Source organism: Cervus elaphus, chromosome 5 (genome assembly GCF_910594005.1).
Source record: "Cervus elaphus chromosome 5, mCerEla1.1, whole genome shotgun sequence".
Lineage (NCBI taxonomy): Eukaryota > Metazoa > Chordata > Mammalia > Artiodactyla > Cervidae > Cervus > Cervus elaphus.
Window position 1 is genome coordinate 122401209 of NC_057819.1, and position 27635 is coordinate 122428843.

Genomic DNA, 27635 nt, shown 5'->3' on the forward strand with positions numbered 1-27635 from the left:
AGAAACCTGTGCACACTTGTGTCCGGGCCTGTGTCACTTCCTGCAGGCACCTGTGCAGGGAAGGGCGTCCCCACTCCCATCACCCCAGCCGCTGAGAGTCCCCAATGCGTGGGTCTGAGGCCTGCAGAGACAGGCTGTCCCCTCTCTCCCTCCGGCAAAGGGCACTGCCTGGAAGCCTGTCCCATGTCTGTCGCGAGGAGACGCCGGCTTCCCAGACACCTGCGGGGACAAACGAAGTCCCTGCGAGAACACGTGGATCCTGCATGCGGAAAGGGGCCAGGCAGAGGGCTCTCGGCCAGGGACTGCTGGGCGGGGGTGGGCAGGGAGCAAGGAAAGAGGAGGACTGGCCGGGACACCCGAGGGTCGCGAGTACGCGACACAGCACTGGCCCCAGGCCCAGCCCTGACCCAGGCTGTCTCCGGAGGCCCCGGCCGCGCCCCTAACCCCGCCCCTAGCCCTGCCCCTAGGCTGCGCGGCCCCGCCGCCTGCCCTCCGCCCCAAGCCGCGGCCCCGCCCCTCGGCCAGCGCAGCCCCGCCCCACCGGGTTGCTAGGGGAAGTGACGTCACAGCGCGATGGCGGCGGCTCCTTCAGGCAGCTGAAGGGAGATTTAGGCCCGGGAGATCCGAGTCCATCCGCGGCGGGGAGAGGGCGAGCGGGGCCGGCGGGGACCGGGACAGGGGCGGCGGCGCTCGAACTGTCCCATCCGCCCCGTATTGAGGCGCTGGGAGCGGCGGAGCGACCGGAAAGCGATGGTGAAAGCGGGGCCGTGAGGGGGGCGGAGCCGGCAGCCGGACCCGCAGTAGCGGCAGCAGCGGCGCCGCCTCCCCGAGCTCAGACCCAGGAAGCGGCCGGGAGGGCAGGAGTAAAGCGGTCCCGCCGCCGCCGCCATGGAGCTTAGAGTGGGGAACAGGTACCGGCTGGGCCGGAAGATCGGCAGCGGCTCCTTCGGAGACATCTATCTCGGTGAGGCGCCCCTCCCCCCGCCGCGGGCCACCCCAAACCGGCGTCCGCCGGCCCCGGTTCCGCTCCGGCCTCCGCCCCGGCGACCCCGCCCCCGGCGGCTCGAACCCCAGGTCCGACCCTCTTCGCCTGTGGCGGTGAGCCGGGTCCCCGCTGGTTCGGGTCTCCCAGCTCCCCAGGCAGGAACTTTTGGCCTTTTTGACCCGCGCCCCTCCACCCCACCACTCCACCCCGAGGGCACCTGCTTAACCTGAGCTTGCGGCCTCTGGGCAGCGGCCGGGAGCCTCGGTTAGGCCCTCGCTGCCCGCTCTGCCCGCCCCGCCTGGTGTCCGCTCCCAGTGTTCCCCCCCCCCCAGGCAGACAAAGGCCGTCGGCGAGTGCGGCTCCCACGTCTTACGCTCGTGCGGCGGGCACGAGAAGAGTCTGGGGCTGGCCGAGGCTTCTTCGGCGCTCCTCGTGACGGTGCAGCCTCAGCTGACCAGCCCCTCTGGCCCGGAGCCTGGGCCGTGGACCGCAGGTGGCGCACAGGGTCGCCTGGGGGCCAGTCCAGTGGTCGTTGAGAACATGTTGCTCATCCAAGTTCCGTACTAGGTACCTCGGCTTAAACTAGAATGACATTCAGGTGATTCTGGACAAAGTCAGCGTTAAGGTGTTGGCAGACTTAGAGGCAAATAAAGTGGCAAAGCTCTACTCTTTAGCTTGCCCTTTTGCTATGAAAATTCTTCCAGATAGACGGGGGGTGGAGGGGGGAGATTAGAACGTTCCGGATGGCTTCAGATTTCCAGTGAAAGAAAGTGCATATACACGTGTGTAATAAAAGGTTGGCTTCAGTCTTACAGTTGAAAGTTTAAAAATAGCTTATTGGGTTTTCCCAAAGGAATAATTGTATATGAGTTACTCCTACCCCCACATTTGGGGACGTCCAGCCTGGCACGCGGTGCGTGTGCAGAGGGACTGTCATTGCGCAAGTTTGGGGGTAAACATGCTCTGTGCTTGCGCAGCCCGCTCTGCTGTTTTTGTTTGGCTGGTGTCAGGGAGGGTCAGGAATAGCTTCTTTTGTCAGTAATGCTTCTGGTTATGCCTTTCAGATGGTCCCAAGTCTGCGTTCTCACCTCCCCATCCTTGGCTATAGTTCCCAAAAGGATGCATGACCTCCTGGGCTGACAGTGTAAGAGGAGTCCACACTTAGGGTAGTTCCTAACTATTTTTGGTACCCTTACCCTGCAGGGAAACCTGTCACATCAGTAGGTGCTTTACTGCCCTGCTGAGTAGAATACACTTTAGAGACACTTGGATTTTGCTGTTTAAATATTTATGTCCGGTAGTCAGCAGTTGCCTTCTCAGCAGTGTTTTGGGAGGCAAAGTGCTGGGTAAATGCATGCTGTTTGCCTTATTTATAGAACTATAGATTTTGGCAAAAGTTTTAACCTAGAATCTAGGAGCTGTACTGAAAAGCCAATCCATTAGCCACCCTTACACTGATACAAAAAAGTCAATATTTTGAAACTTTTTGTTCTCTGGTCTGAAACCTTGCCAGACAGCTCTCTGCTTTCCAAAACTTTGTTTAGACGGTCAGAGTGTGGAACACTGTCACCAGGTCATTCACAAAGAAGTTGAGAGTTTTGTGGGAGACCCTGTAGGCTTATTCACAAGTGTGTCCTTTGGGCCTCACCTTGTTCTGGGCACACCAGTGGTGCTAGATACAGATCATCAGGCTGACTGGTCCCAGAGGGATCTGAACTCAGTTTTCTCCTTCTCATTTATCCTAAGATGGATAGACTGTGGCTCTTGAGCGCTTGTTATGAGTACCCACATGGCCCAGCCATTGGAGTACACTTAGAGTTACTTGAGTGCGGTTGGATACAACCGGTTATTTTCATCAGCCTTTGCCCATGTAGTGGTGGCTTCAGACTACCTGCTACCTCACTGAGAAAATGTGACATGGTCTTGTTAGATTGAGATGTGACTGGAAAAGTGGGTCAGAGGTGGTTCAGTCGCTAAGTCGTGTCTTACTCTTTGTGACCCCGTGGATTGCAGCACCAGGCTTCCCTGTCCTCCACTATCTCCCAGAGCTTGCTCAGAATCATGTCCATTGAATTGATGATGCCATCCAACCATCTCATCTTCTGCTGCATCCCCTTCTTCTTTTACCTTCAGTCTTTCCCAGTGAGTTGGGTCTTCACATCAGGTGGCCAAAGTATTGGAGCTTCAGCATCAGTCCTTCCAATGAATATTCAGGGTTGATTTCCTTTAGGATTGACGGTTTAATCTCTTTGCAGTCCAAGGGACTCTTGAGAGTCTTCTCTAACACCATCATTCGAAAGCATCAGTTCTTCAACACTCAGTCTTTCTTATGGTCCAAGGACCATGGGATGTATTGAGTCATCTGTACCACTGTTGTTTGTGGGTGGTTTTTTTTCCCATTTTTTAGGCAATTAACTAGTCATTAGTTGAGGAATGAGGAATTTGGTTCTCATCTTAAAATTATGTCCTACAAATTATAGTATGATGACGATTAAAGTTGTTCCAACTGCTGTCACTTTGCTATAGGTCAGATCACTGGACGACCTCTCCTCCACCTTGCTTTGAGTGTGGGGTTTGGGGTCTTCCTGGACTTTCTAGCACTTTTAGATGCTTGAAGCCGAGGGTTAAGAGCTATCCTTCAGCTTGCAAAATGCCTTATGGACCAAGAAGGCCCAGAGCTGGCCTCCCTTTCCAGCAGCCTGCTGTGCTGACATGAGCACTCGGCACTGTGCCCTGCAGTTTATTCCAGTCTTTCCCAAACTGTGAGCCCCCTGTTCTCATGGAGCTCTACTCTTGTCCATGTTTGTCTTGTAGAGGTGGTTACAGTACCTTGGACCCACCCCACTTCATGATTGGTGAATGGAGGAGGTTTTCTTCCTACCAGTTGTTGGCATTTGTACTTGATCCTGACACTCAGTTTGTCGGAGGATGGCCTCATCTGTCCAGTCTTTACCCAGGTGGACTTTGCGGTTTGACTTTATCATGTACACAAACACTTTGGGGGAGCTAAAGCTTAGTAACCTCTTCATACTTGATTTTCATGTTTTTCCCCCTCTCTGACTTTTATTTCTCTTCAGTGGGGTGTCTGGCACGCAGTAGAGGTTCCAAAATGGTGCTGACTGGCCAGGAGAGGAAAGCAGTTGCCAGTACGCAGCTCTTGTAGTCATATGCCTGTGTCCTTTACAGTGGTGGCTTGAATGTTTCTAGATACCAAGTCAGCTGCTTTGTCAGTGGTTGTCCTGCGAGAGTAACTTTTGACCTGCTGTTGAGAGGCCTCTCCCTATTTCTTAAGATAAGACAACCATCAATGGGAGTTAACCTTTCTGTTCCAGGAAAGGGCCAAGCTTAGGGTTAAGTTCAGTTCATTTATCCTCTGCCTTTGCCTAAGTTGAGGGACATAATTTTGTTTTCCTATGACCAGTATTAACCTGTGTCTAAACATAGACTAATATCTATACCTAGTGAGAGGGAACTCTTGTCTGACTGGCAGTGGAACTGCGCAAAAGAGCGGAGGTTGTTGGGGGATAAAACATCTCACTATAAACAGACACTAAGAGTAATCATGATGTGCCGCTTGGTTTTGACTTGCTCTGAATCTGGAACCCAGAGCTCAGTAATACCTTTCAGACTTTTTTGTTCCCCATCTAGAAGTACTTCTAAAAGTTACCTGTTGTGAATGACCAAGTTTTGTAATTTCCAGTTGCGGCAGAAACCAGCCCTTTTGTTAAATAAGATTAAAATGCAGCAATGTCATTTTGCCATCAGAGCTCTTGGGTGCTTCCTCGCTATCCTGCATTTTCCCTTTGTGGACTGGTGGCAGTTTGAGGACAAGACTTGGGGCAGCGCTGGTGGTAGAGCGCAGGGCTGCTGTCAGCCAGGGGAGCTGAGATAGGACTGCAGGGCTACAGAGTGGTGCACCTTAGTTTTGTTCAGGGGTCTCGTTAACGTTTAGTTCCCATGGAACATACAGAACTTGAAGCTCTGCTTCTTCACCCAACGGTGAAGACCTCTCAGAGGAGACAGCCTGGAGTGGGTGCTGCCCTCAAGTCTGTTTGGCAGAGAACCCATGTCCAGCCTTTCCTCTTTTAGTCATCAGACTCAGGGCACCCTTCACATCTGTGATACTGTAGAGGGCTGGCTCTGTTGCTGATATGATCGTGGAGGAGGTGGACTCTGTGTCCTGGTGTAATCTTAGGGCAGGCTGACTGTTTGCTGGTGTAATCATGGAGGAGGTGAGCTGTTTCCTGGTGTAATCTTAGGTGAGTCTGACTCTCTTGCTCTGTGTGGTCTTGGGGGAGGCTGGCTTTGTTGATGTGATGTTAGGGGAGGCTGGAATTCAATTGTGTTTCAGAGTTGCCTGTGGTCATTTGTCCCCAAGACTGTCAGTATTGCAGGGTGACTCAGATGTTAGCTTGTAACCATGATACAGTGGAGCTAGAAGTGTTCTCAACCTTCTTGAAGGTGCAAGTTCAGTAGGTAGCCTGTGCAGGCCCAGGCTATATTGTCATTGAGAACCTGCCTCTTGGCAAGGTTGACAGAACAGACATAGTTGAAGGAGCAAGAGTGCTATCATCAGAGACTTTGCTGCTCCTGCTTTGGGGTGGGGGAGTTGCTGATGTAACTAGTAAGATGAGTCATCTGTTCCTCATGGGCTGGCAAGTTCGGTTCAGAGTTCCAGGTCCTCACAGGAACTCAGGGTTCATTTTCCATTTGCACAGTACATTTTAAAATGAAGTCATTTCTCTTGTGATTAGGTAAATTATCCCAGTCTGAGGCAGGAAGGACAAAATGTATTACCTGTCTTTCTTCTGAGTGCCCAATAGTTTTTGTGGCATGGTAAATGGAGTTCTTAAATTCAAGGTGGTCACTAACAGTGATCAAAGGGTGGTTATTCCCGTGGAAACCCAGCATTGGTGACCAGCTTTGTACCTAGGGCAACTAGAAATGGATGCACTTCAAGCAGCTGTCTGAGCAGACTAGAGGAGAAAGTTTCTCTTTCTTGGCCATTTACTGGGTTCGTGAGCATCAAGCAGACAACTCTCCTGCAGGTCTTCATTGTTCTAATGCTTGCTGACCTTACTCTGCCTTTTTCCGGGAGTCTCAATGTGCTTTGTGACCAGTAACCCATTCATCCCCACAACTCCAAGAAACAGACTGCTGGTCTCCCCTCCGAACTCAGATGGTGAGAGAAATTTGAGTTGCCAGGGACTGGCAACAATGCTTTGCCCAGCGTGGGTCTAGGTTTTGTCTGGGCTGCTGTAGCCAGTGTTAATTCCTTTACAAACAACTGTACTTCTGGGAAGGATTAAAGTGCTTTAACTTAGAACTGGTGAGGAAAGCAAGGGAAGACCTAGTTATGTGCTTTTCCTATTCTCTCTAGTGAATGTGCCTTGGGAGAGGGAGGGGGGTCTTGTAGCATAGCTTTGAGTCAGACTGGCACTCAGAGACATTTGTGTGATAAGCCTGCATGGGTAGTGGTTGTCATGTATGTAGGTCCACATTGTAGTAAAGAAGAGAATGGCATCATGAGGTTAAACCTCTGATCTTCAGTCATGGGCTGGTGATCAGGAGGTGTGAGCAGGTACGTTGCTAGTTTTAGCACAAAATTGGCAAAAGATGAGTGACAAGTACGTGTTGCATAGGTGTGATTAGGGCTTCGAGAACAGAACCCAGTCCTGATCCAGTGTCCGTAGGAGACACAGAGCAGTGTCTTGGTTCCAAGAGGGAAGGGATGTGCTGGGTCTCCCTGGGCCTGGCCTGTGTTGGGCAAATGATAGCTTCTGCCATGTTGTGGGAACCGAGCCCCCTTGAGAAGCACCCTGCTGTTTGTGGCTTGGTACTTAGGCCACGTGGACTGAGATGGGCTTAGACCATGTGGTTGTTCAGTGGAAACGCAGCTTTCCCTCTGGAGAGAGGATTGTACACACTTGGGGCCTATCAAGGAAGCATGGAGAAATGGGGTCGACATGGAATGTGTTGTCCTGGAACTCCCCGTGGTCTAGCCTTGGGTGGGTGAATGCAGGCTGACCAGCAGGCTGGATAGAAGGTTTAGACCAGGTAGGGATCCTGTGGAGAGAACATATAGCCTGTCCCTGGGTCTCCTGGTGGTCAGAGTAGGGCCATATGGAAGTGGGTAATATAAAGCCATATAAGATTTTTCTATACATATTACATACTCCTGCTTTAAAAAGTGAAAATAAGAATTATTTTCCCACAAGGATTTATCTACCACTGACACCATTTTGTAGTAGAAAGTGGAGTACATCCATCTGCTGGTCGTCCTCAGAAGATTCCGATAGCACTCATTTCTTTCTCCAGTGTGTCATAACATTGGATTAGGTGGGAGATACCAGATGATTAACTTTTGTGGTTTTCTTTCTTTGCCAAGGTACGGACATTGCTGCAGGAGAAGAAGTTGCCATCAAGCTTGAATGTGTCAAAACCAAACACCCTCAGCTCCACATTGAGAGCAAAATCTACAAAATGATGCAGGGAGGAGGTATGATTTTTACCTGTTAAGAAAACCAAGGTGGTGTTTGATAAGGGAGATGGCAGATGTCATGAATCACAGTCTGGTTGATTTGTAAAGGGGGCAGGAACGTTCATACTCTTGGCCCCATCCTGTGGCTTCCTTCAGATACTATCTGAGAGGCCTGCAAAGGGCCTCACTGACAAAAGAAACATCATTTTATGCTCTTTGCATGAATATTCCCTTCCTTAAGGAATGTTATGTACTGGTGTCTTTGAACACGAGCGTATGTCAGCACTGACATGAAGCTTGCTGCTGATTCTCCTGTGCTGTCTCAGTCATGCCTGCAGCTTTGGGACAGTCTGCGGACTCTTCCTCCTGAGTGAGACCCTTTCCAGCTCAGTTACTGTCCCCCTTCTGTGAAACCTCCCCTTGGGCCTGAGGGTACCTGATGTCAGAGAGTACCCATCCTGGTTTCAGAATCTACCTTTTAGAATTCTCTAGACTTTGAGATTGTTTGGCTAATAGAGCAGGAAGGGGTCTTATTAGGGGGTCTCAGTCCTGAAGACACTGCAGCATTTTGAAGGGTGTGCCTGTGCTGCTCCCCAAGAAGCTTGGGAAGTCTAGGCACAACCCTGAATATGTTGAATTTCTCTGGGGACAGGGCTTTGTGTGCGAAGAATAGCTGTGTTATTCCCTCTTGGAAACCCTTCAAGGCAGAAGCCCCCATGATACTTTCAGAGTTGGGGATGGGGGTGGGCTGTTGGCACTTTGCCAAAGGAAAGCTTGTCCTCAGAGTCTGTGTTGGTACTTTTGTCAGGTGGAAAGGGAGGACTGGTGAGGTGACTTCTTAACATCTTTGCTTCACAAAGCAGTTTAATCTGTGCTACTGCTACCAGAAACCACCATATCTCTGTTGACGTAGCACAGGGTGTCTCTTTAGCAGCAGATACATCTTAAAGCAACATTCAGAGTCCTGTGAGATGATTGCAGAGGGGGTGTCCAGTGCCTCTCATCCCTGGTATTATGAGACCAGAAGAGGCTGTAGGTTCTCGGATGGCACATGGAGAGGAGACTCCCTGGCCCCTCCAGTGCCCAGGAGAGGTTGAGAGAGGACCCTGCCAGTGTGTCTGCCCTCTGGAGGCCCTCGGTGAGCTTCTTAGGCACCAGGTGTGGTCTACACAGCTTTTCAGGTGGTGCTGACTTGGGATATGGCCTTCATGGTGGAAGGAGCTTGGTGATGGGGATTGGATGAAACCTTCTGACTGAAAACCCTGTGCATTTGAGGAGCAGCATCTCTGGGAACTCAGAAGCTGGGCACTCAGGGACAGAGGGAAGGAAAAGAGCAGATGCCAGGGAGGTGCCACTGTGGAGTAGATTAAGACTCAACAAAGGGAATTCCCTGGCAGCCCAGTGATTAGGACTCTGCTTTCTCCACTAAGAGCACAGGTTCAATCCCTGGTCAGAGAACTAAGATCCTGCCTCAACAGAAAAGAGTTTATCTGGGTTAGAACAGGGTCTCTCCTCCGAAGCGTTACTGTTTATTGTGGAAGCTGTCTCCTGCATGGAGGACACAGAGCAGCATCCTAGGTGCCAGTAGACCCTCACCCCCTCTCCCAAGTTGCAGTGATCAGAAATGTCTGCAGACGCTGCTAACTGCCACTGCATGTACTTCCTGTGTAGACCCCCTGTTTTAGAATGCAAAAGATCACTTACTTTAGTCTTCCCATCCCTCCTCTAGGATCATGGAAGCCCACCAGAATTCTAGAAAAGATATTCTCCTGTCTGACCCTACCCACACATAGATCGGGTTTTACTCTTGCTTCAGATATACACTTGGTGAATTCTATCAAGATGTAAATGTTTGTTTTTAGAAAACTGATTCTGTCCGGGAGAGCGGAGAGCTCCATGCTGGTACTGTTTTGTGAGCTTGTCCTAGCCGGGATGAAGCTGGGATGGCAGAGGAGATAGAGGCCTCTGCCTGGAAACCTCATAGCTCTGCAGTTGGCCAGCCTTCTGTATCCATCTCAAGTGGTGCATCTCTGATCATGGTTTTTTTTCTTTTTATGCTGAGCTCTGGGCTGCTTTGCAGATGGCTGATATTGACAACATCACAGGAGAAAGCTTGAAGCCCAGGGCTTGCTTTGCCCTCTCTAGCTCGTAGTACAGTGTTACCTGGGTTGCTGCCTGGTAACGTGGCCTTGCAGTGCTCCACTAGAGAGAGCCGCTGTGCTGGCTCACTCAGGCCACTTAGGGGAGGGGTTGGCATTTAAAAAAACAACAACAACATGTTTTGGGGTGTGGATGAGATGGGTGAAAAGTTTCAGTTGTATGATAGCATTGGTAACCAGACTTACTATGGTGATCACCTTTTATTAGTGTATGCAAAGATGAAATTGTACACTTGAAACTAATATGTTTTATACCAATTTTACTTCAATAAAAGCAAAAGCAAAAAAAGACACACTAGTGTCAGGTATTGTTAAAAGTATTTTCACACGTGCCGGCATGTTCTCCACCACAGTCATGTGCAGTAGGTATCATCACCCTCATATAACGAATGAAGAAACTGAGGCTGTTTCTAAAGAACACAGGTTTGAACATGAGCACTGTAGCTCCCAGACCACTCCTGGAGAGCAGCCCTCCCTGAGGGTCAGCAATCAGGAACCAGCCCCAGATCTAGTTGGTGCAATAGATTAAAAAACTTGAAATAGCAGAAATAATTTTAAGTTAATTATGTTGGTGACAGACGGGTGGACACCCAGGCTTTATCAAAACAAAGTGGACTGCCAGGCAGAACCTAGAGGCTGACTGCACTTTCCAGTCCTAATAACCCCACAAAGTACCTTTAGACCACATTCTCGTTGGGGAGCCTTTTGAGTGGAGATCTTTTGTTTAGTTCACAGCTACTTCTGGTCGAGGCTTAGGGCGGGTGTGGGAGGAGAGGGTGGGCCCTTTGTATGAGAATTCAGGCCAGGGGTGAGGATGCGAGCTCTGCGCTGATGGTGGGTGAATTCCACCAGTGACGTGGGCAGTTGAAACAGGTGGCCTTTCACCCAAGTTCACTCTCATTTTACATGCCTGGTCAGTTCCCACAGTATATTTAAGACAGTTATGATCTTTTTCATTAGGAACGGCTTTACAGTGCCTAAGAACCTGTAGAGCTTGTGGCTATCAAAATACTAAAATGAACCCCCAGAACTCCCATGTGCTTGAGAGAGAGAGCAGGAAGGCCTTCGGCACCTGTGTGCCCACCCCAGGACTTCTTCTCTACAGCTGCCCAAAGCCTGTCTCCCCATGCCCTTGCTTAGTTTGTTTCTAAATTTTTTTTCCTCCATTATCCTGCAAGAAGTTAGTTTTTTAAAAATCTAATGACATTGCCCAGAAACATTTGGCCATTGTATTTACAGTTGTTTTAAGGTTCAGTTGCCAAACACTTGATGAACAATTGTATTTGCATTAATACTGAATCCCTAAGTTTATATTGAAACTTTCCACAAATCCAGTGGAAAGCATTTACCTGGTGGTATCCCCCCTTTTTCACTCCCGGGCATATGTTTTCATTATCTTTGGACTGAATGAGGGGAAAAGTATCAAGTGTCCAGAGCTGCACATAACAGTCCAAGTGACCCATTTCTCATGTTAAGGGCGAGTGGGCAGGGGCAGCTGAGTGTCCCTGGCATGGCTGGTCACCGGGTAGCACTCTGGTGGCTGTGTCTCTCACCTGCGGCCTCACATGTCCTGCCCCAGCCCCAGGAGTGGTACTCTGGCATCCCAGGTGCATTTCAGCTTTCTGGTCTCGCTGCACCACACCTCTGAGGTCACAGAGCAGCTGTCTGTACACAGGGAGCGGGGTCATTCTTGTGAGTGGCTTTAGAGTTGATTGCTGCCTGGACCTCAGCATTTAGCTTGCAAGACAGTCTGCTAAGGATGAAGCAGGCTGCATAGCATCTTCCTCTTCTGGCCAGGGAACTGAGAAGAGGAGCACCCTGCTTCTACTGCATCTTATCTTAGGGTGATAAGCTGTGTTGGTGTCGCCATTAAGAGACAGTGCTGCCAGTGAAATGGACCATCAGAGCAGATGAGTGGCAAGTCCATGCCCCACATCTTCCTAGTTCATACTCTTTGTGAACACGAGTAATACAATTTTACTGTGTGTATTCTGCAGTTTTCCTCTTTGACCTGCTGTGTTCCTGAGGTTCTTCAACGTTGACACAGTTGTGGTTCGATGGATTTCGTTGCAGTTTAGAGGCTCTTGTGTCTCCATAAACAGACCTCCCTGTGTTGAGGAGGATCCCTGGCTGGCTTCTAGGGTTTTGCTCTTAAGCATGGTGCCACAGTGACTCCCTCGCCCACAGCCTGTTGGTGGAATAGCATTCTGTGAAGCAAGCAGGTGCTCAGCCTGTAGGGTGGCACCCCAGCCATAGGGATGTGTTCCCAGGTGGTTACCCACATTTGCCTTCTCCTGGACAGCCTCGGGGGCTCCTATTAGATCCACATCATCTTCAACCTTGCCATTAATCATTCTTCTCCAGTGTGACTTGGCGTGTCTCAGCTAGCACAGAAGGGGGAAGTTTCAAAGAATAAGGATGGAGAAAAAAGAAACAAAACTTACTGGTGCATGATCTGACTTCCTAGATAGGAGACCAACAGGACAAGTTAGAGCAGTGAGCCAGATACTTCAGATCAGAGTATAAAATTAGTTCTCTTATTACACCAACAACAGTCAGTTAGGAAATATAATTCTTTTTCTCCTCAGTGCAAGCGAGTTTTTATTCTTTACATTTGACAGGGGAAAGAGGGAAAGGGCCAGCCCATGTGACAGGACATGGTGAGTGAGAAAGGAAGTGAGGGCACAGCAGAGTCAGCCACTGAGTCTTTGCTTTCTGGGGGTGAGGTCCCTGTGGCCCCAGGGCTGAAGTCGCCTGTAGTTCGAGAGCAAGGGGAAGGGGAACCAGGAGAAGGGGAACTACTCCTTCCTCCTAAATTCAAGATTTCAAACAAAGCTTTGGTGTCTAACAGAGAACATGGAGTTTATATTTGTTTCCTGTTAAACAGTCATGTGGCCACTTTGATAGACATTTCTTACACTTGCACAAAAGCTCTTGAGTGACGTGGAGATACATACATCTTCCCCTGAGTGGTCTCCCAACCTCACTTTCTACAAAGAAGCGCCGCCCCCCCCCCCCTTACTTCTCTCTTCCCTAAGATTTGAGATTAAAGTAGGTTTGATCCATGCAAATTCAGCAGTGTGTTTGTCATGAATCATGTCAAGTAACAGTCTTGATTTGGAGTTGGGAACAAGGGATAGAGTGTTTCTAGCTGCTTCAGTACTTCTGCACAAACCTTTTGAGTTGTGGAAATACCCCACAGACTAAAGGTATAGGATGTGTTGGTGAAGATGGAGAACGGAGTAGAATAGGAGTCAAGTTTTTAGTACAGAAGATTTGGTCTGAGATGGGGGAAGGGAACACAAAAGACCCCTGTTTTGAGATGGGGGGTGAGGCACCCTCAAATTTGTGTCTCAGATTGTTTGCCTGGTGCACAGCCTTTTATCTGGCTGCTCTTTGAATACAGTAGGAAGCTTGTAAACAACAAAACCCCAGAAGAACATGAGAAAAGGCCACTGCCTTATATTTACACCAACTAGGTTACCTCATGTTATTTCCAGATCAGTGACTCATGAAGTCCTATGAAGCCCCCACAAATAGTAAGTAGAGGGGCAGACACTGGGGTGACAGAACCCAGCATCAGACATACATCCCTCCATGTGCTCCAGTGTATCCACCCCGTTCCAGCACTAAGAGTCTCAGCTTGTGAACTGAGCCCTTTGTCCTTCAGCTGCCACAACACTGCTGCTGCTGCTGCTGGGGGCAGGTTGCTGATGCCAGACACTAGGAAGAAGCCCTTGCCTGTGGTCTTGAGAAGCCAGGGTGAGAAAGCTCAGCGTTATTAAAGCTTAAGGATTTTGCTTCATGTTCACCTGGAAGCTCGAGCTGGGTGCAGAGGTACCCTTTGAACCCACTTCTTATAGACACACAGGAACCCTGGTGAAGGCTCAGGGAGGTGAAACAAGTCTGTGTCTGGGATCGGAGGTCCGAAACGGGAATCCCTCATCACACGTAGACAGCCCTTACCCAACCATGGCTTCCTCTTGGTGCTGTCACCTGGCCCTGCCTCTCCTGACCTGTCTACACCACGTTTCCTGCTCAAACTGATTTCCATCCTTCCAGTAGGAGATCATCAAGTCATGGGGCAACAGTTAGAACCTTGTCTCCTGTGGAGCATTGATGGTAGAGAATGCTCTGCTCGAGACTGAAATACACAATGGAGCATTTCTATAAGGAAAAAGTTAAAATGCAGATGCACACAGCTAGTGCAGCTTGGCATCCTGAGAAAGTGGGCCCCCAGGGAGCAGTAAACAAGTGGTGCTGGCTTCGGTGGAGGGAGAGGGCTAGCAGTCTGCAGCTGTTGCCAGCCGTCTCTTTGCCTGTCCTCAGTCCCATGTCCTATCCCCAGAGCAGGTCAGGAGGAGGCCAGTGGGGGAAGCCCTGCCTCAGCCCTGAGAGCCGGGCTCCCAGAGAGCAGCGGCGTGTCCTGTGGTCTTGTGCTCAGCCTTCTCTGACACGGGAAGTGTTATTACCACATAGCCTTCCACAGGAAAACACTTCCACATCCTGGCCACTTGCAAAAGCTGGAAATTTGGGAGTGGAGACCAAGAGGTATGCAGGTTCTAGAGGGATTTCCCCCACGCCCACGAGCACTTGCCCAGAGCCTTCTTCCTCTGTCTCAGCCCTCCCCTGCCAAGAAGGAAGTGGGTGGGTGCCGTGGACCCTGCCTGAGGTCCATGGCAGTGCCCCTGCCCACCGTTTCCCTGCTTCTGCCACTTTGCTCCGCAAAGCTTGGATTGCAGAAAGATAGCCCCACCTACCGTGGCTGCTTTCAGCCCCCTGGTGCCTTTCACTCCACCTGCAGAACACCTACCAGGACTGGTGACTGGAGAGACTCCACGCCCTTGGGGGACTTCTCAAAGGTCAGCTCCACTGCTTTGCCCTCCTTCAAGTTCCATAAGCCCTCTGTGTACAGCTCACTCTAGGGCTTAGAGACATCCACGTGGAGGTGAGGTATGACCCCAGGGGCCGTGGATGGGAAGCTGAACCTGGCGCATAGTGACCCACTTTGAGTTGCCAGTACTGCACAGCAACTCCCCTGGCGCCTTGGCACAGCCACCTGCAAACATCCGGTCGGACAGAGAACCAAGATCCCTGGTCCAGTGGCTGTTGGACCCAGAGAAGTCCAGAGGCCAAAGTGTTGTTCTTATAATACAGTTTACAGTAGTGAAAGACAAACCGTAAGGTACAGAGAATAAATCCTAAGCCAGGTGTGACCTGTATGTAGAAAATGTATTCGAGGATACTGATGAGGACTCAAGCAGGTGGAGACATTCTGTTCATGGAAAGGATGATGTGTCCCAGAGCAGCTCAGAGAGAGGGCTCAGGGGATTCCACTCAAAGTCCAGCAGGGCCCTCCTCCCACGAAACAGGCTGACAGATTTGAAGAGCAGTGAAGGGCCAGGTTGACCGAGATGTAAATGCCACACACTCATCCAGCACCCAGATGGCAGCTTCTAATATCACTCCCCACCAAGAGGAGCCCAGATTCCAGGGTGAGGCAGGAAGAGGGAAGGTGAGTCTGAAGAATGGGGCTAAAAGGAGAGACGTGCTTAGCCTCTAACAGGTACTCTGGCAGGAGTCCTGAGGACACAGGAACGAGCTTGTAGTGGCTTCCATTAAAGCCTCAGCGTGAATAACGGATTATAATATGTGGAAGGGACTCTCAGCACTTCTATTCAACATAGTTCTTTTGGACCAAAAAAAAAGGTATCTAAATTGGTAAGGAAGAGGTAAAATTGTCTTTGTGTGCAGATAGGTGTATAGAAAACCCTGTGTACCGACTCCACACACAAACTACCAGAACTGATAATGAATTCATCAAGGTAGCAGGGTACAAGTGTAACATACAGAAATCTATTTCATTTCTTTACACTAACAATGAAATAACACAAGGGGAAGGTAAAAAGACAGTCCTTTTAAAAACTATCAAGTAATATAAAATACTTAGGAATAAACCTAAGCGAGGAGGGTGAAAGACATATACACTGAGAATGATAGAACATTGATAAAGGAAATGGAAGATGATTTAAAGAGATGGAAAGATACACCGTGCTTTTGGATTGGAAGAATGAATAGTGTTTAAATGGCCATACTGCTTAAAGCAATCTACAGAGTGGATGTGACCCCTGTCAAATTAACCATGACATTCTTCACAGAACTAGAACAAATAATCCTAAAATTTATGTGACACATGGAAGAGGGGAGAATTCATGAATCCACAGTGCTCTGCACACCTACACACACAATCCTAAGATTTATGTGACACATGGAAGAGGGGAGAGTTCATGAGTCTACAGTGCTCTACACACAACTCACATGTGCAAAGTTAAGCTCCACAGAGGGGCAGAAGGGACAATCAAATGGAAACTCGCCACTTTGTGGACACTGTTTTGTTACTTAATTGGTTTAAAGGGTAATCAGATGGATGCAAACATATCAGATTGGTACAAAAGTAAATGGCTGCCTACCATGAATTTTAAATCATTATAACTCGGTTCAAGGACATCTTTATTAATCAAAACAGGAACCATTAAACAATGACCACATTGTTGCAAACAAGAAATAAGTGTGTTTATTCAAATCTGTTCAAGATTCGACCAACGTTTGGAAAGTGTCTTCTGTCTCCTGCTGGTTGTGGAAGCATTTTGCTTGCAAAAGAAGGCTGTTGAGATGCTTGAAGAAGTGGTAGTTGGTTGACACAAGATCAGGTGAATATGGTGGGTGAGGCAAAACTTGATAGCCCAGTTCAACTTTTGAACAAGAGTTGGTTACATGAGGTGCAGTTGGGCACGTGGAGAATTGGACCCATTCTGTTGACCAACACAGTCATTGCAGTTTTCGGTGCATCTCATCAATTGGCTGAGCATACTTCTCAGATGTAATGGTTTCACTGGGATTCAGAAAGTTGTAGTGGGTTAGACGGGCAGCGGACCACCGAACAGTGACCATGACCTTTTTTTGGTGCACTTTTGGCTTTGAGAAGTGCTCTGAAACTTCTGTTTCTTCTCAGTCCAACCACTGAGCTAGTTGTCGCTGGTTGTGGTATAAAATCCACTTTGCATCGCATGTCATAATCCGATTGAGAAGTGATTCATTGTTATGTAGAATAAGAGAAGGTGACATTTCAGAACAGCAATTTTTTAAAAAATTTTCGGTCAGCTAATGAGGCACCTACTTAGCAAGCCTTTTCACCTTTCCAGTTTGCTTCAAATGCCAAACAACCATGGAATGGTTGACATTGAGTTCTTTGGCAACTTCTCGTGTACTTTTAAGAGGATCAGCTTCAATGATGTTCTGAGTTTGTCATTGTCAACTTCTGATGGCCAGCCACTACGCTCATCTTCAAGGCTCTCGTCTCCTTTGCAAAACTTCTCATACATTCATTAGCAGTTCCTGGATCAAATGTGATGATGTTGCAAGTTGTCTGCTGCTTTCCAGCCTATTTTGAACTCAAATAAGATTGATTGAATTTGTTTTTTGTCTAGCATCATTTCCATGGTCTAAAATAAATGTAAAATAAACAGCAAGTAATAAGTCATTAGCAAAAAAAACATAAAGCGAGAAATGCACATTAAAATGATGTGTAGCATAACCACATTGAAGAATGTATACCAATATTAAGCGGCCAAGTTCAACAATGCAAAACCACAATTTTACACCAACCTGATACAAGTTCAAATATTGACACTACCCTCAAAGCTTCATCAACAGGTTATTTTTTTTCCCTCACAGGTTACATATTAATAATAAAGAAGGGAATTCCCTGGTGGTCCACTGGTTAAGACTCTGCACTTTCAAAGAATTTTTAAAAAGAGAAGAAAAAAAAAAGACTCTGCACTTTCACTGCCTAGGACCCAGGTTCAGAACCTGGTGAGGGAACTAAGAGCCCACATGCCCTGCAGCACAGCCAGAATAACTTACAGTAGCAAAGAAAAAAGTACTTTTTGTTGGAGAAATCTGGCAGATTTCCATCTGTCAAGTGATTAGAACCAGCAATCACGCAAATCCAAAATTGAGGACCATTCAAAATTGACCTGAACCCTTCAAAAATTTCTCTTTGCTGGAAGATTAAAAAACTGTCCTAGACTTAACCATGACGACGACATGGCGGTGCCTGGCCCTAGGTTGTTCCCTAGGCAGGGGACTTCTGTGAGGGACATTACTGGGACGTGCAGTGTGAGTGTGGGCTGTCTGCTGTGCCACCACACTCCAGGCACAGAAAGACCCTCGTGGGCTCAGGCTGCTGACTTCAACGGAGGAGGTGTTATGGACAGTGAGGGAGGCCTTGTGAACACATGTGACTGAGGTTGCTGCCTCCCCTCACCCCAAAATCCACTTCGGATGGCTCAGGTGACTTCAGTGTGAAGAGAAGACTTAAAACATTCTGTTTTGTTTTTTTTTTAATCAGCGTCACTGAGAGGAATCAAACTGCATGTGTTTTGAGTGTGGTGATTTGAGAATTTTACCACGCGTGTCCTCTCAAGAAACCATTGCCATAATCACGGTGACAGAATATCCGTTGCTCTTCAAAGTTTGTTGGGTCCTTTTGTGCTTCCTCTACCCCCGCCTTCTGTCATCTGCTTGTCGCTATAGGTTGATTTCCATTTTCTAGAGCTTCCTGTGCAAGGAGTAGTACTGTGTGTACTTTCGTTTGAGAATTTGTGTGTATGTCAATGGTTACTCCTTTTTATTGCTGAGAATTATTACCTTGGGTGCCTAGTTTCTTTATCCATGCACCTGTTCATGGGCACTTGGATTTGTTCCAGGTGTCAGGCACTCCAAACAAAGCTGCTGTGAACTTTCCTGTAGATATTTATATGGATGTTCATTTCCTTTTCCTCCTGGGTAAGTGACTAGGAATGGAATGGCTGAACCAGAAGTAGTGAATGTTTTTTCTCTTTGAAGAAACTGCCAGACTGCTTGTACTTATGTTCCCACCAACAGCATACAAGGGCTTTGTTGGTTCATGTCTTTCAAATAACTTGTTTGTTTCACCTCAGTTACTGAATGTATTGGCATAAAGCTGTTTATATTTCCCCATGTTTGTGTATGCTCAGTCATTTCTGACTCTTTGTGACCCCATGGACTATAGCCCCCCAGGCTCCTCTGTCCATGGGGTTTTCAAAACCCTGGCAAGAATACTAGAGTGGGTTGCCATTTCCTCCTCCAGGAGATCTTCCCAACCCAAGGATTGAACCCACGTTTCCTGTGTCTCCTGCATTGGCAGGTGGAATCTTTACCATTGAGCCACCTGGGAAGCCTGAATCTAGTGATGTTGCCTCTCATTCGTGTTTGTTTTGTTTTGTTTGTTTTTCATTTTGTTTTGTTTTTGGTTGTGCCATGCAGCTTGTGAGATCTTGGGTCCCAGACCAGGGATAGAATATGGCCCCTCAACAGTGAAAGCACGGCGTGCTAACCAGTGAACCTCCAGGGAATTCCGTCATTCTTGCTGTTGGTAATTTTGTGTCTTCTGTTTTTCCCCCGTCAGTCTCATTAGAGGTTTATCAACAGGCTGCTCAGAGGACCAGCTTTGGTCTCAGTCATTTTCTCTGTCGTTTCTCAGTTTTCTGCTTCTTCAGTTTCTGCTGTGATCTTTTATTTCACTTCTGACTGCTTAGGGTTTAACTCTTTTCTTAAGGTAGAAGCTGAGATCATTGATGTGTTTTCTGTAGTATAGGCATTTAGTGGCTATCAAGTTTCCCCCTACCATAGCAATATCTCAAATCCTGATGAGTTTTCTTTTTCCTGTAGCTCAAAATGCTAATATTACCCTTTTGATGTCTTTCTTGATCCATAAATTATTTTGAACTGTATTACTTAGCTTCCAGATATTTGAGGATTTTTTTCTACAGGACTGTTATTTATTTCTAATGAGTTCCCCTGTTTTCTGAGAATATATGTTGTATAACTTGAATCCTTTTAACTTTATTGAAGCCTGCTTTCTGACAAGAATGTGATGTGTCTTGATAAATGCCCTGTGATACCTGGAAAAAAAAACCTTGTCCTGCTGCTGTGAGGGGTGACTGACATCTCTGGTCAGGTTGTGGGTGTCTCTCTCCTTGCAGTGTTGCTTCGTGTGTTTTGAAGCTCTGTTGTTAGCTGTTCGAGCACTTACAATATATGTTTTCTTGATCAGCTGATGCCTTTATCACTGTGAGATGCCTGATAATATCCCTGGAAATACTCTTCTGCACAAGTCTACCGTGTCTGATGCTGACACAGCCCTTCTGCTTTCTCATCGATGTGGTGTGGTGCACTGTCCTCCTTGTGGCCTAGTTATATCTGAAGAGTGTTTGGTGTGGATCCTTTCTTTTCTGTCTAGTCTGAGAAAGTGTGCCTTAACTGTGGGGTTTACATTCAGTGTGATGAATGACAGGATTGGCTTCGCTGTTATTTTTGTGTCATCTGGTCTTCAGTTTCCCTCCTTTTTAACCTTATTTTGATTTTTTTTTTAACATTTCTAAATGATTTTTCTTGTGATGATGTCCTTTGTTGAATTCTTTCACTATCTTTGTGTTGTTACTTTAGTGGTTCAGTTAAGGTCTATCATCTCTTTAGCAGGATGCAGAGGAACCTGACCTCATGGACTCCTGCCTGCCTGTGTGATAGTGTCATATGCTTATATTTGCATGTTGTAAATGCTGCGATGCATTGTTATTTTTGTTTAAGCAGTCATGTCTTAATTAGTTTTTTGTTTTTTGCTGCTCTGGGTCTGTGTTGCTTTGCGTGGGCTTTCTCTAGTCGAGGTGAGCGGGAGCTACTCTTCATTGCCATGCGTGGGCTTCTCATTGTGGTGCTTCTCTTGTCGTGGAGCATAGGCTCTAGGCACACAGGCATCAGTAGCAGCAGAATTTTTGGCTCAGTGGTTACGGCGGGTGAGTTCCAGGGCACTTGAGCTTCAGGAGTTGTGGCGTGCAGTCTCGGTAGTTGCGACCCTGGGCCCTAGAGCGTGGGCTCAGTGGTTGTGGCGCACAGGGCTTAGTTGCTCCACGGCAGGTGGAATCTTCCTGGAGCAGGGATAGAACCTGTGTCCCCTGCATTGGCAGGTGGATTCTTAACCACTCTGCCACCAAGGAAGTCCCATAAACAGTCATACTTTTTAAATTTAAATAATTTTTTATGTACTTATGTTGTTATTTTCAGTGCTTTTCATTCCTTTTGTAGCCCCACACTTCCATGTGGCATTGTTTGCCTCCTGCCTGAAGGACATCCTATAGCATGTCACAGTGCTGGTGATTGATTCATCACCCATTTTATATCTGAAAATACCTTCATTTTGTCTCTGATGAGGTGTTTTTCGGCAGATTGCCAGTTCGTTTCTCAGTTCTTGGAAGATGCTCACCCGCTGAGCTGCATTCTCTGGCTGCTTTCAAGGTGCTCTGCTTATCACTAGTGAGCAACTGACTGTCAGGCACGTTAGTGTTGTGTTGTTTATGGCTCTTGTGCTTGGGGCCCCGCTGAGCTTCTGTGTTCATGGTAGGCCACAAGCTTTTGTCACATTATGCCTTATAACCTGTGGACCTTTTTAAGTTTGTTCTCATGTCACGTGTAAAATGTATTTTTAAAATATTGTAAAAATGAAAAGTTGCCCTGTTGATATCAAAATCAAAGTATTTAGCATCTTATAGTGCCAAAAAGGAATGCAGTACTCAAAATAAACAGCCTGCAGTGATGGGGTGTTAAAGGGCCCCAGGAGCTGCTCACTGAGAAACAGGCAAGGCTGGGATGCTTGGAGCAACAGAATAAGTGATACAGTGTTGGAGTACAGACCAAAGTATAACACAGACACTAGTGGGCTTATCCTGATGGGAAAAAATAGTGAATAAGTAAATGAGGAGAAGAGACACATCTGTGTGGAAGCATTCTGAGTCATCTATATAATATATATATATATATATATGCTCTGCCCTCTGGGAAGGGGGCCCAAAACCCCCTCTTAAGTGTGGGCCATGTGTAGTGACATCCCCGCAGGGAGAACGGGATGGGTAGGGGGGGAATAGAAACTCCCCAGTGGAGACACATGACAGATAGCCCTCAGCCAGGTGACCAGGGGCACAGCCACGGTGAGGAGTCATGCTGAGAGCATGGCCCTGCGGGACGTGATGAGAAGGGTACTTTCCCTCTGTGGCCTTCCTCCCCAGACCCACAAGCCCAGACTAATAACGAGAAAAATATCCGACAGGCCAGCAGAGGGACAGTCTGTCATCCCTGCCCAGCCCTGCTCCAAACCATCTGGGTCGTTCAGACCAGGAAAGTCTGAGAGACCCTCCCAGCCAAGAGCAGCTGAAGGAGACATGCCGACTACTCGTCCTGTGAGGTCGGGACAGGTCCTGGAGCAGCCCGAGGGCGTGAGGTTAAAACCTGAGGAAGCCTGAGTAGTATACACTTTAGTTCATGACAGTGTATCAGCATTGGGTCATTAACTGTGACACCTTACCACACTGGTGCGGGATGTCAGTCGTAGGGAGACTGGAACCCGGTTGTGGGAGCCAGCGGGGATCTTCCTCCTGAGCCCCTCACTCCACCCCCACTGTGAAGCTGGCCTTCTAGCCTCTCCCCACGTCACTCCTCACTGCTCCTGCCCAGCCGCCCCCCATCAGCATCACAAGCACGGGCGTCCTCAGTGCAGCTGCGTGGAGGCGGACTGACGCAGACTCTCTTGCAGTGGGCATCCCCACCATCCGGTGGTGCGGGGCTGAGGGGGACTACAACGTCATGGTGATGGAACTGTTGGGACCCAGCCTGGAAGACCTCTTCAACTTTTGCTCTAGGAAGTTCAGTCTCAAAACTGTCCTACTCCTTGCTGACCAAATGGTAAGACTTCATTTTTCTCCACTGAAGGGCAGCCCACGTGCTCAGCACATGCTTGGTTTGATTCATCATCTGATGAGGCCTTCAGGGTTGTTTGCTTCCTTTTTGTGCCATGCGTGCATACGGAGGAAACAGAAGCTTGTTAACTGTGCAAGAGATAGTGACCCATGGAGGGCAGGGTGTGTTTGCAAGCGGGCCAGGGTTCCCCTTGGTTCCCCCTGCCAGGCTGCGGCCTGGGGTTCAACCTGTCACCCCTGCTTCTCCACCTGCAGATTAGTCGTATTGAATACATACACTCGAAGAACTTCATCCACCGAGATGTGAAGCCGGACAACTTCCTCATGGGGCTGGGTAAGAAGGGCAACCTGGTCTACATCATTGACTTCGGGCTGGCTAAGAAGTACCGGGACGCCCGCACCCACCAGCACATCCCCTACCGCGAGAACAAGAACCTCACCGGGACGGCGCGGTATGCCTCCATCAACACACACCTTGGCATCGGTGAGCCCTCCCACCCTGGCTGTCCTGCAGCCTCTTGGGGGCCCTGAGGGTTGGTTGTGGCACATTGGATGTGGAGGCTGGCATCAAACCTTCGTAGCAAAGGCTGGCATCTGGGCCTGGAGACCTTATCTTTTGGGGCATGGGGGACAGCATGTGCTGGGGCTTCCTAATGGGTGGTAGTGCATCTCTTAACAGCACAGCAGAGTTGCTTCTGCGGAAGCAAAGACTCCAAGTGTCCTTCTCTGGGGCTCTGAGTTTATCCCCAGGCAGCATCTGTGGGGTGTTGCTGTGCATGCTTAGGCATGCCACCCTGACCTGCTCTCCTCTCTATCCAGAACAATCTCGAAGGGATGACCTGGAGTCTCTGGGCTACGTGCTCATGTACTTCAACCTGGGCTCACTGCCCTGGCAGGGCCTGAAGGCTGCTACCAAGAGGCAGAAGTATGAGAGGATCAGTGAGAAGAAGATGTCCACTCCCATCGAGGTGTTGTGTAAAGGCTACCCTTGTGAGTGTCCGGTGGACAGCGAGCCAGCTGTAGTTCTGTGGGAGGGCAGAGGCCTGTGAGGTCTGGAGGAAGGACCAGGGAAGCCCCCTAAGCATCCTGCACAGTTAGGGAGCTGAGGGCTGGGCTGGTGACCTGCTCTTCGAGTGGCCACATCCTCTGCCCCTAGTGCTCCTCTGCCTTCATGAGCCATAACTCAGGGAGTTTTCCTTTTGTTTTTGTGAGAGTTCTCCTGGGATAAATGTCTCAGATGAAACTTATGTTATGCTCTGTGGTGCTCAGTTTTCTCATCCTCTTTCCTCGAAGGATTCCTGATGTTTCAGGCTCCAGCTTTCACAGCCTCTCTCTGGGGCCATGGGTGGTCAAGGGTTCTGTGGACAGACACCATTCTGGCTCTCAGTCAGGAATACTGCTGGTTACCTCTGAGTCTTCTGGTGTTTACAGCTGAATTCGCCACGTACCTAAATTTCTGCCGTTCCTTGCGTTTTGACGATAAGCCTGACTACTCATACCTGAGACAGCTCTTCAGGAACTTGTTCCATCGCCAGGGTTTCTCCTATGACTACGTGTTCGATTGGAACATGCTCAAATTTGTAAGTATGCCCCCAGTTCACTGACCACTCAGCGTGGAAGGGGCTTGCCTGTCAGCAGAAGGCCACCAGCTGCCACCATCCCTTTCTGGGAGCTATACGGGGTGGGGCTTCAGGAGGCATGGCTGCCACATGGGGAGCACAGGGGGTTCTGAGAAGCAAAATGCCAGAGGGCAAGCCAAGGAGGCGCCTCAGGGCCACGATGGAGTCTACAGTGCAGGTCTGCCCAGACCAGGGCTCTCATTTGAACTCTGTGGTCCTCAGGATGTTGTGACTGCGCTGGTCTGTGAATTCCTTCTCAAAGGGATGTGACTCCCGCCAGGTGGGGTGAAGACTTTCCCCTCCTCCCCTCACCTGGCTGTGCCTCCCAGGGGTTGGGTGGCCTGGGAGGTGCTGTGTGTTAGGTCTCCATTTGGCCTTGTGAGGAGCTAGACTTAACATTTGATTTCCTTTGTCACCCAGTTTGTTCATTAAGTATGAGCCTGTGTTTTTGTGCATGTGCACTGTCAGGATTCAGGGTGGGATAGGGTAGGAGCTTGGACTTCAATTTGTTTTCTCTAAAACAGGCCACCTGTCTCTGAGTCTGTTGTAGGAGTTTGTTTAATCTCTGACACTACAGCCAGAATCCCATTTTGTTTGTTTTTTTAATTTGCACTTCCTCTTTCATTAAAAATGTGTTCTATGAGCTTAAAACAAAAATTGGCATGTTTCTAGGGTGACAAAATCTGATGGAGGAACAGAACCTCCTCCTCAGAGTGCAAAACAGGAAGCCTTATCCTGTGGCCTCACGGGTGCATGGGTGCTCACACAGGGAGCAGGTGGGGGCAGAGAGCCACAGCCTCCTCAAGCTGGGGCCAGCCCGCAGAGCCAGCCTACCCTGGACCTGGCCTGTGCCATCCTTCCAGACCTCTTTATTAGGATGGCCTTCGAAGGACAACCTTTGGGGGCAGTGCTGCAGGTTACTTGGAGTCTGCACATCAGGGTGCACTTCCTGCCAGAGCCACTTTAACAAACTTTTTGTTCTTACATCATCATCCCTCACAGGGATTCGGCAGACCTCTTCTACAAAGGACCAGACAATAAATGGTTTTATCTTTGCCGTCTGTATGGCATTGTGACCACTCGACTCTGTATTGTGTGTAACTGGAGAGCCGCCAAAGCAGTGCGTCAGTGAGCAGGCATGACTGTGCCAAGAAAACTATTCGCACGAATGAGTGTGGCTGCATTTGGCCCGTGGGCTGCAGTTTGCAGACTCTTGCCTTACGGCACTGGTGATTAGGACATAACCTTTACTAGGACAGGTATCCTGGCGTCACCACTTAAAATCCAGTATCCCTGTGCTTCTGGTTTGATCCTCACTGAAAGTGTCAACTAGCTGTTCTGGGAGCAGCTAGCTTAGCTAAGGCAGTGCCCACTACCTGGCCACCCAGGACAAGCCTGGCTGCCAGCCTCGTCTCATGCGCACCAGCAGGACGTCAGCCTGAGCCAGGCGTCTGGGCTCTGGTTGGACTCTTCAGCTGACCAAATGCGGTCCTTTCTGCCTGTCACACGGGTGCCTTCCCCCAGCTGTCGCCACATTGGGCCGCCTCTAACCTAGGCTGGTTCCCATCCCCACGTGGATAATCGCAGAGAAGAGGGCCGCCAAGTGCTGTTGACGGTTGGGTGCTGAGGAGTGATGAGGTGACTGGGGGATGTTTCCTCTGCTGGGAAAGGAGACAAGCCCGGTTCCACCCGCCCTCAGTCGTGGGACGGGTCAAGCGTGTACCTGGAGTGGGGAGCGCCTGACTTGTTAGAGGCTGTAGACTTCGAGGGGGGACTGTTGCACATGCCCCCATGTTTTTTCGAGTGGTGGCCAAGGGCATTAGGTGGTTTTGCACCAAACCCAGTTCAGTTCTGCTGTCACCCTCTTTCCTCCATAGGGAGCCAGCCGGGCAGCTGACGATGCTGAGCGGGAACGCCGGGACCGAGAGGAGCGATTGAGACACTCCCGAAATCCAGCCACCCGCGGCCTCCCTTCCACGGCCTCGGGCCGGCTGAGGGGGACACAGGAGGTGGCTCCTCCCACCCCCCTCACCCCTACCTCACACACTGGTGAGTGGTCCCGGGGCTGCAGCTTATACCCCGGTCCCCGAGCTGCAGGCAGTAGGGGTTCTATTTTGCTCTGGACACTCCAGTGTGTGACCTCATGGGGTCTGGGCGGGTGTGCCTTGTGGGTGAAGCATGTGCGTCCTCGTTCTGTTCATTTCTTACTCCCAAAATTAGACACGCCAGGGAACCACCTGGAATAGCACCTTCCAGAATATCTATTTCTCAGAAGTTGGCTTGTTGAAGGATTTTATTCCCTGCGAGCTCTGTTGCTTTGCCTTTTGTTCTCATGACACAACATTTAGCCTCTTCCTTGCCTGTTGAGACAGGCATTGTAGGCAGAGGCCCCAGCCACCCTCCCACTAGACGCCTGGCACTGTACTCCCAGGGATCAGCCCGTGGTGCTGGCCTAATCTTAGGGTGCAGTAAGCTGTCCTGTGCCTGAAACTGAGGCAGCTGAAGGTCCTTGTTAGACGTGGTTTTCAAGGAGAGACCCTGTGCTGGAGTGTGGGGCTGCATTCCGAGGCCTCACGCTTGCCCCTGTTTCCCTCTCCTCCAGCGAACACCTCTCCTAGGCCCGTGTCCGGCATGGAAAGAGAGCGGAAAGTGAGTATGCGGCTGCACCGCGGTGCCCCGGTCAACATCTCCTCATCCGACCTCACGGGCCGGCAAGATACCTCCCGCATGTCCACCTCACAGGTACGCGCCCCGTGGGCCGGCCCCTGAGCTCACCCAGGCTGGGTGCTGTGGCCCTCCGACTTCTCCATGTTTGGTCTGATCTTATGGGCTCCAAGCAGAGTGAGGTCATAGTTTCAAAGGCATTCCTTCTTTCCTTCCTTCCCTTTCTTCCCATTTTCGGGTGTTTTAACTGATGGGGTAACGTTGTGCCCCTCGATGCAGCTTGGCCCCTTGGTTGAGAGCCTCCTTGATGAGCTGTGTGGGGTAAGGGCTCTACACCCCTCCCCTCAGGCTATGCTGGGACATGCCACGGGGCTTTCTCTCTCCTGCTGCCCTCCACGTGGCTCCCAGCCCCCCGGGCAGCCTTGGAGCCTTGGCCATCTTCCCTGTGTAGGCTGGTGCTTCCAGCCTGCTCACACCATTTGTTGTAGGCACATCCAGCCTTGGAGACTCTGTCCTCGGTCTTGTTGGCCAGGTGTTCCCCCAGCAGAGTGCCGGGGTGGGGGTGGCAGGGGTGGCATATTGCCGGCCGTCACTGTGCAGTGTCGTGGGCAGAGGCCTTCTAGAGCCCAGTGCTTGGCAGTGTGCTTCGGGGCGAGGGTTCTTGTCTTCTGGTGCCCCTTCTGATGTTTGTCTTCTGTCTGGCGAGGCAAGTGTGCTCAGAGGTGCAGGGCCTGGTCCCAGGGCCCCCTCCCCCCATGTCCTCTTCCCACTGTGGCTTTCCTCGCTGTCCTTCTGTGCTTGCTACCGTGCCTCCCTCAGCAGAGCAGCTCTTTGCCCACATGCGGACGTTTTTCCTCAAGTAGCTTCAGGGCCTCCTTCTGCAATCAGGGCAGTAGG

General features: G+C 49.6%; 1 protein-coding gene across 3 annotated transcripts in view; it reads left to right on the forward strand.

Moving 5' to 3' along the window:
• Positions 1–559: 559 nt before the first annotated feature.
• The window catches only part of CSNK1D (casein kinase 1 delta), a 35371-nt gene continuing 8295 nt past the window's right edge, over positions 560–27635 (forward strand). For 2 of the 3 annotated variants that reach the window (XM_043905138.1, XM_043905137.1), the window contains exons 1-8: positions 561–964; positions 7374–7484; positions 22293–22441; positions 22711–22939; positions 23275–23445; positions 23887–24035; positions 25952–26123; positions 26677–26816. In XM_043905138.1, coding sequence (XP_043761073.1) covers positions 889–964; positions 7374–7484; positions 22293–22441; positions 22711–22939; positions 23275–23445; positions 23887–24035; positions 25952–26123; positions 26677–26816 — 1197 coding nt within the window. In that variant the 5' untranslated portion in view covers positions 561–888. Of the gene's footprint in view, positions 965–7373; positions 7485–22292; positions 22442–22710; positions 22940–23274; positions 23446–23886; positions 24036–25951; positions 26124–26676; positions 26817–27635 lie in introns of all 3 variants that reach the window. The other variant, XM_043905136.1, reaches the window with a different exon arrangement.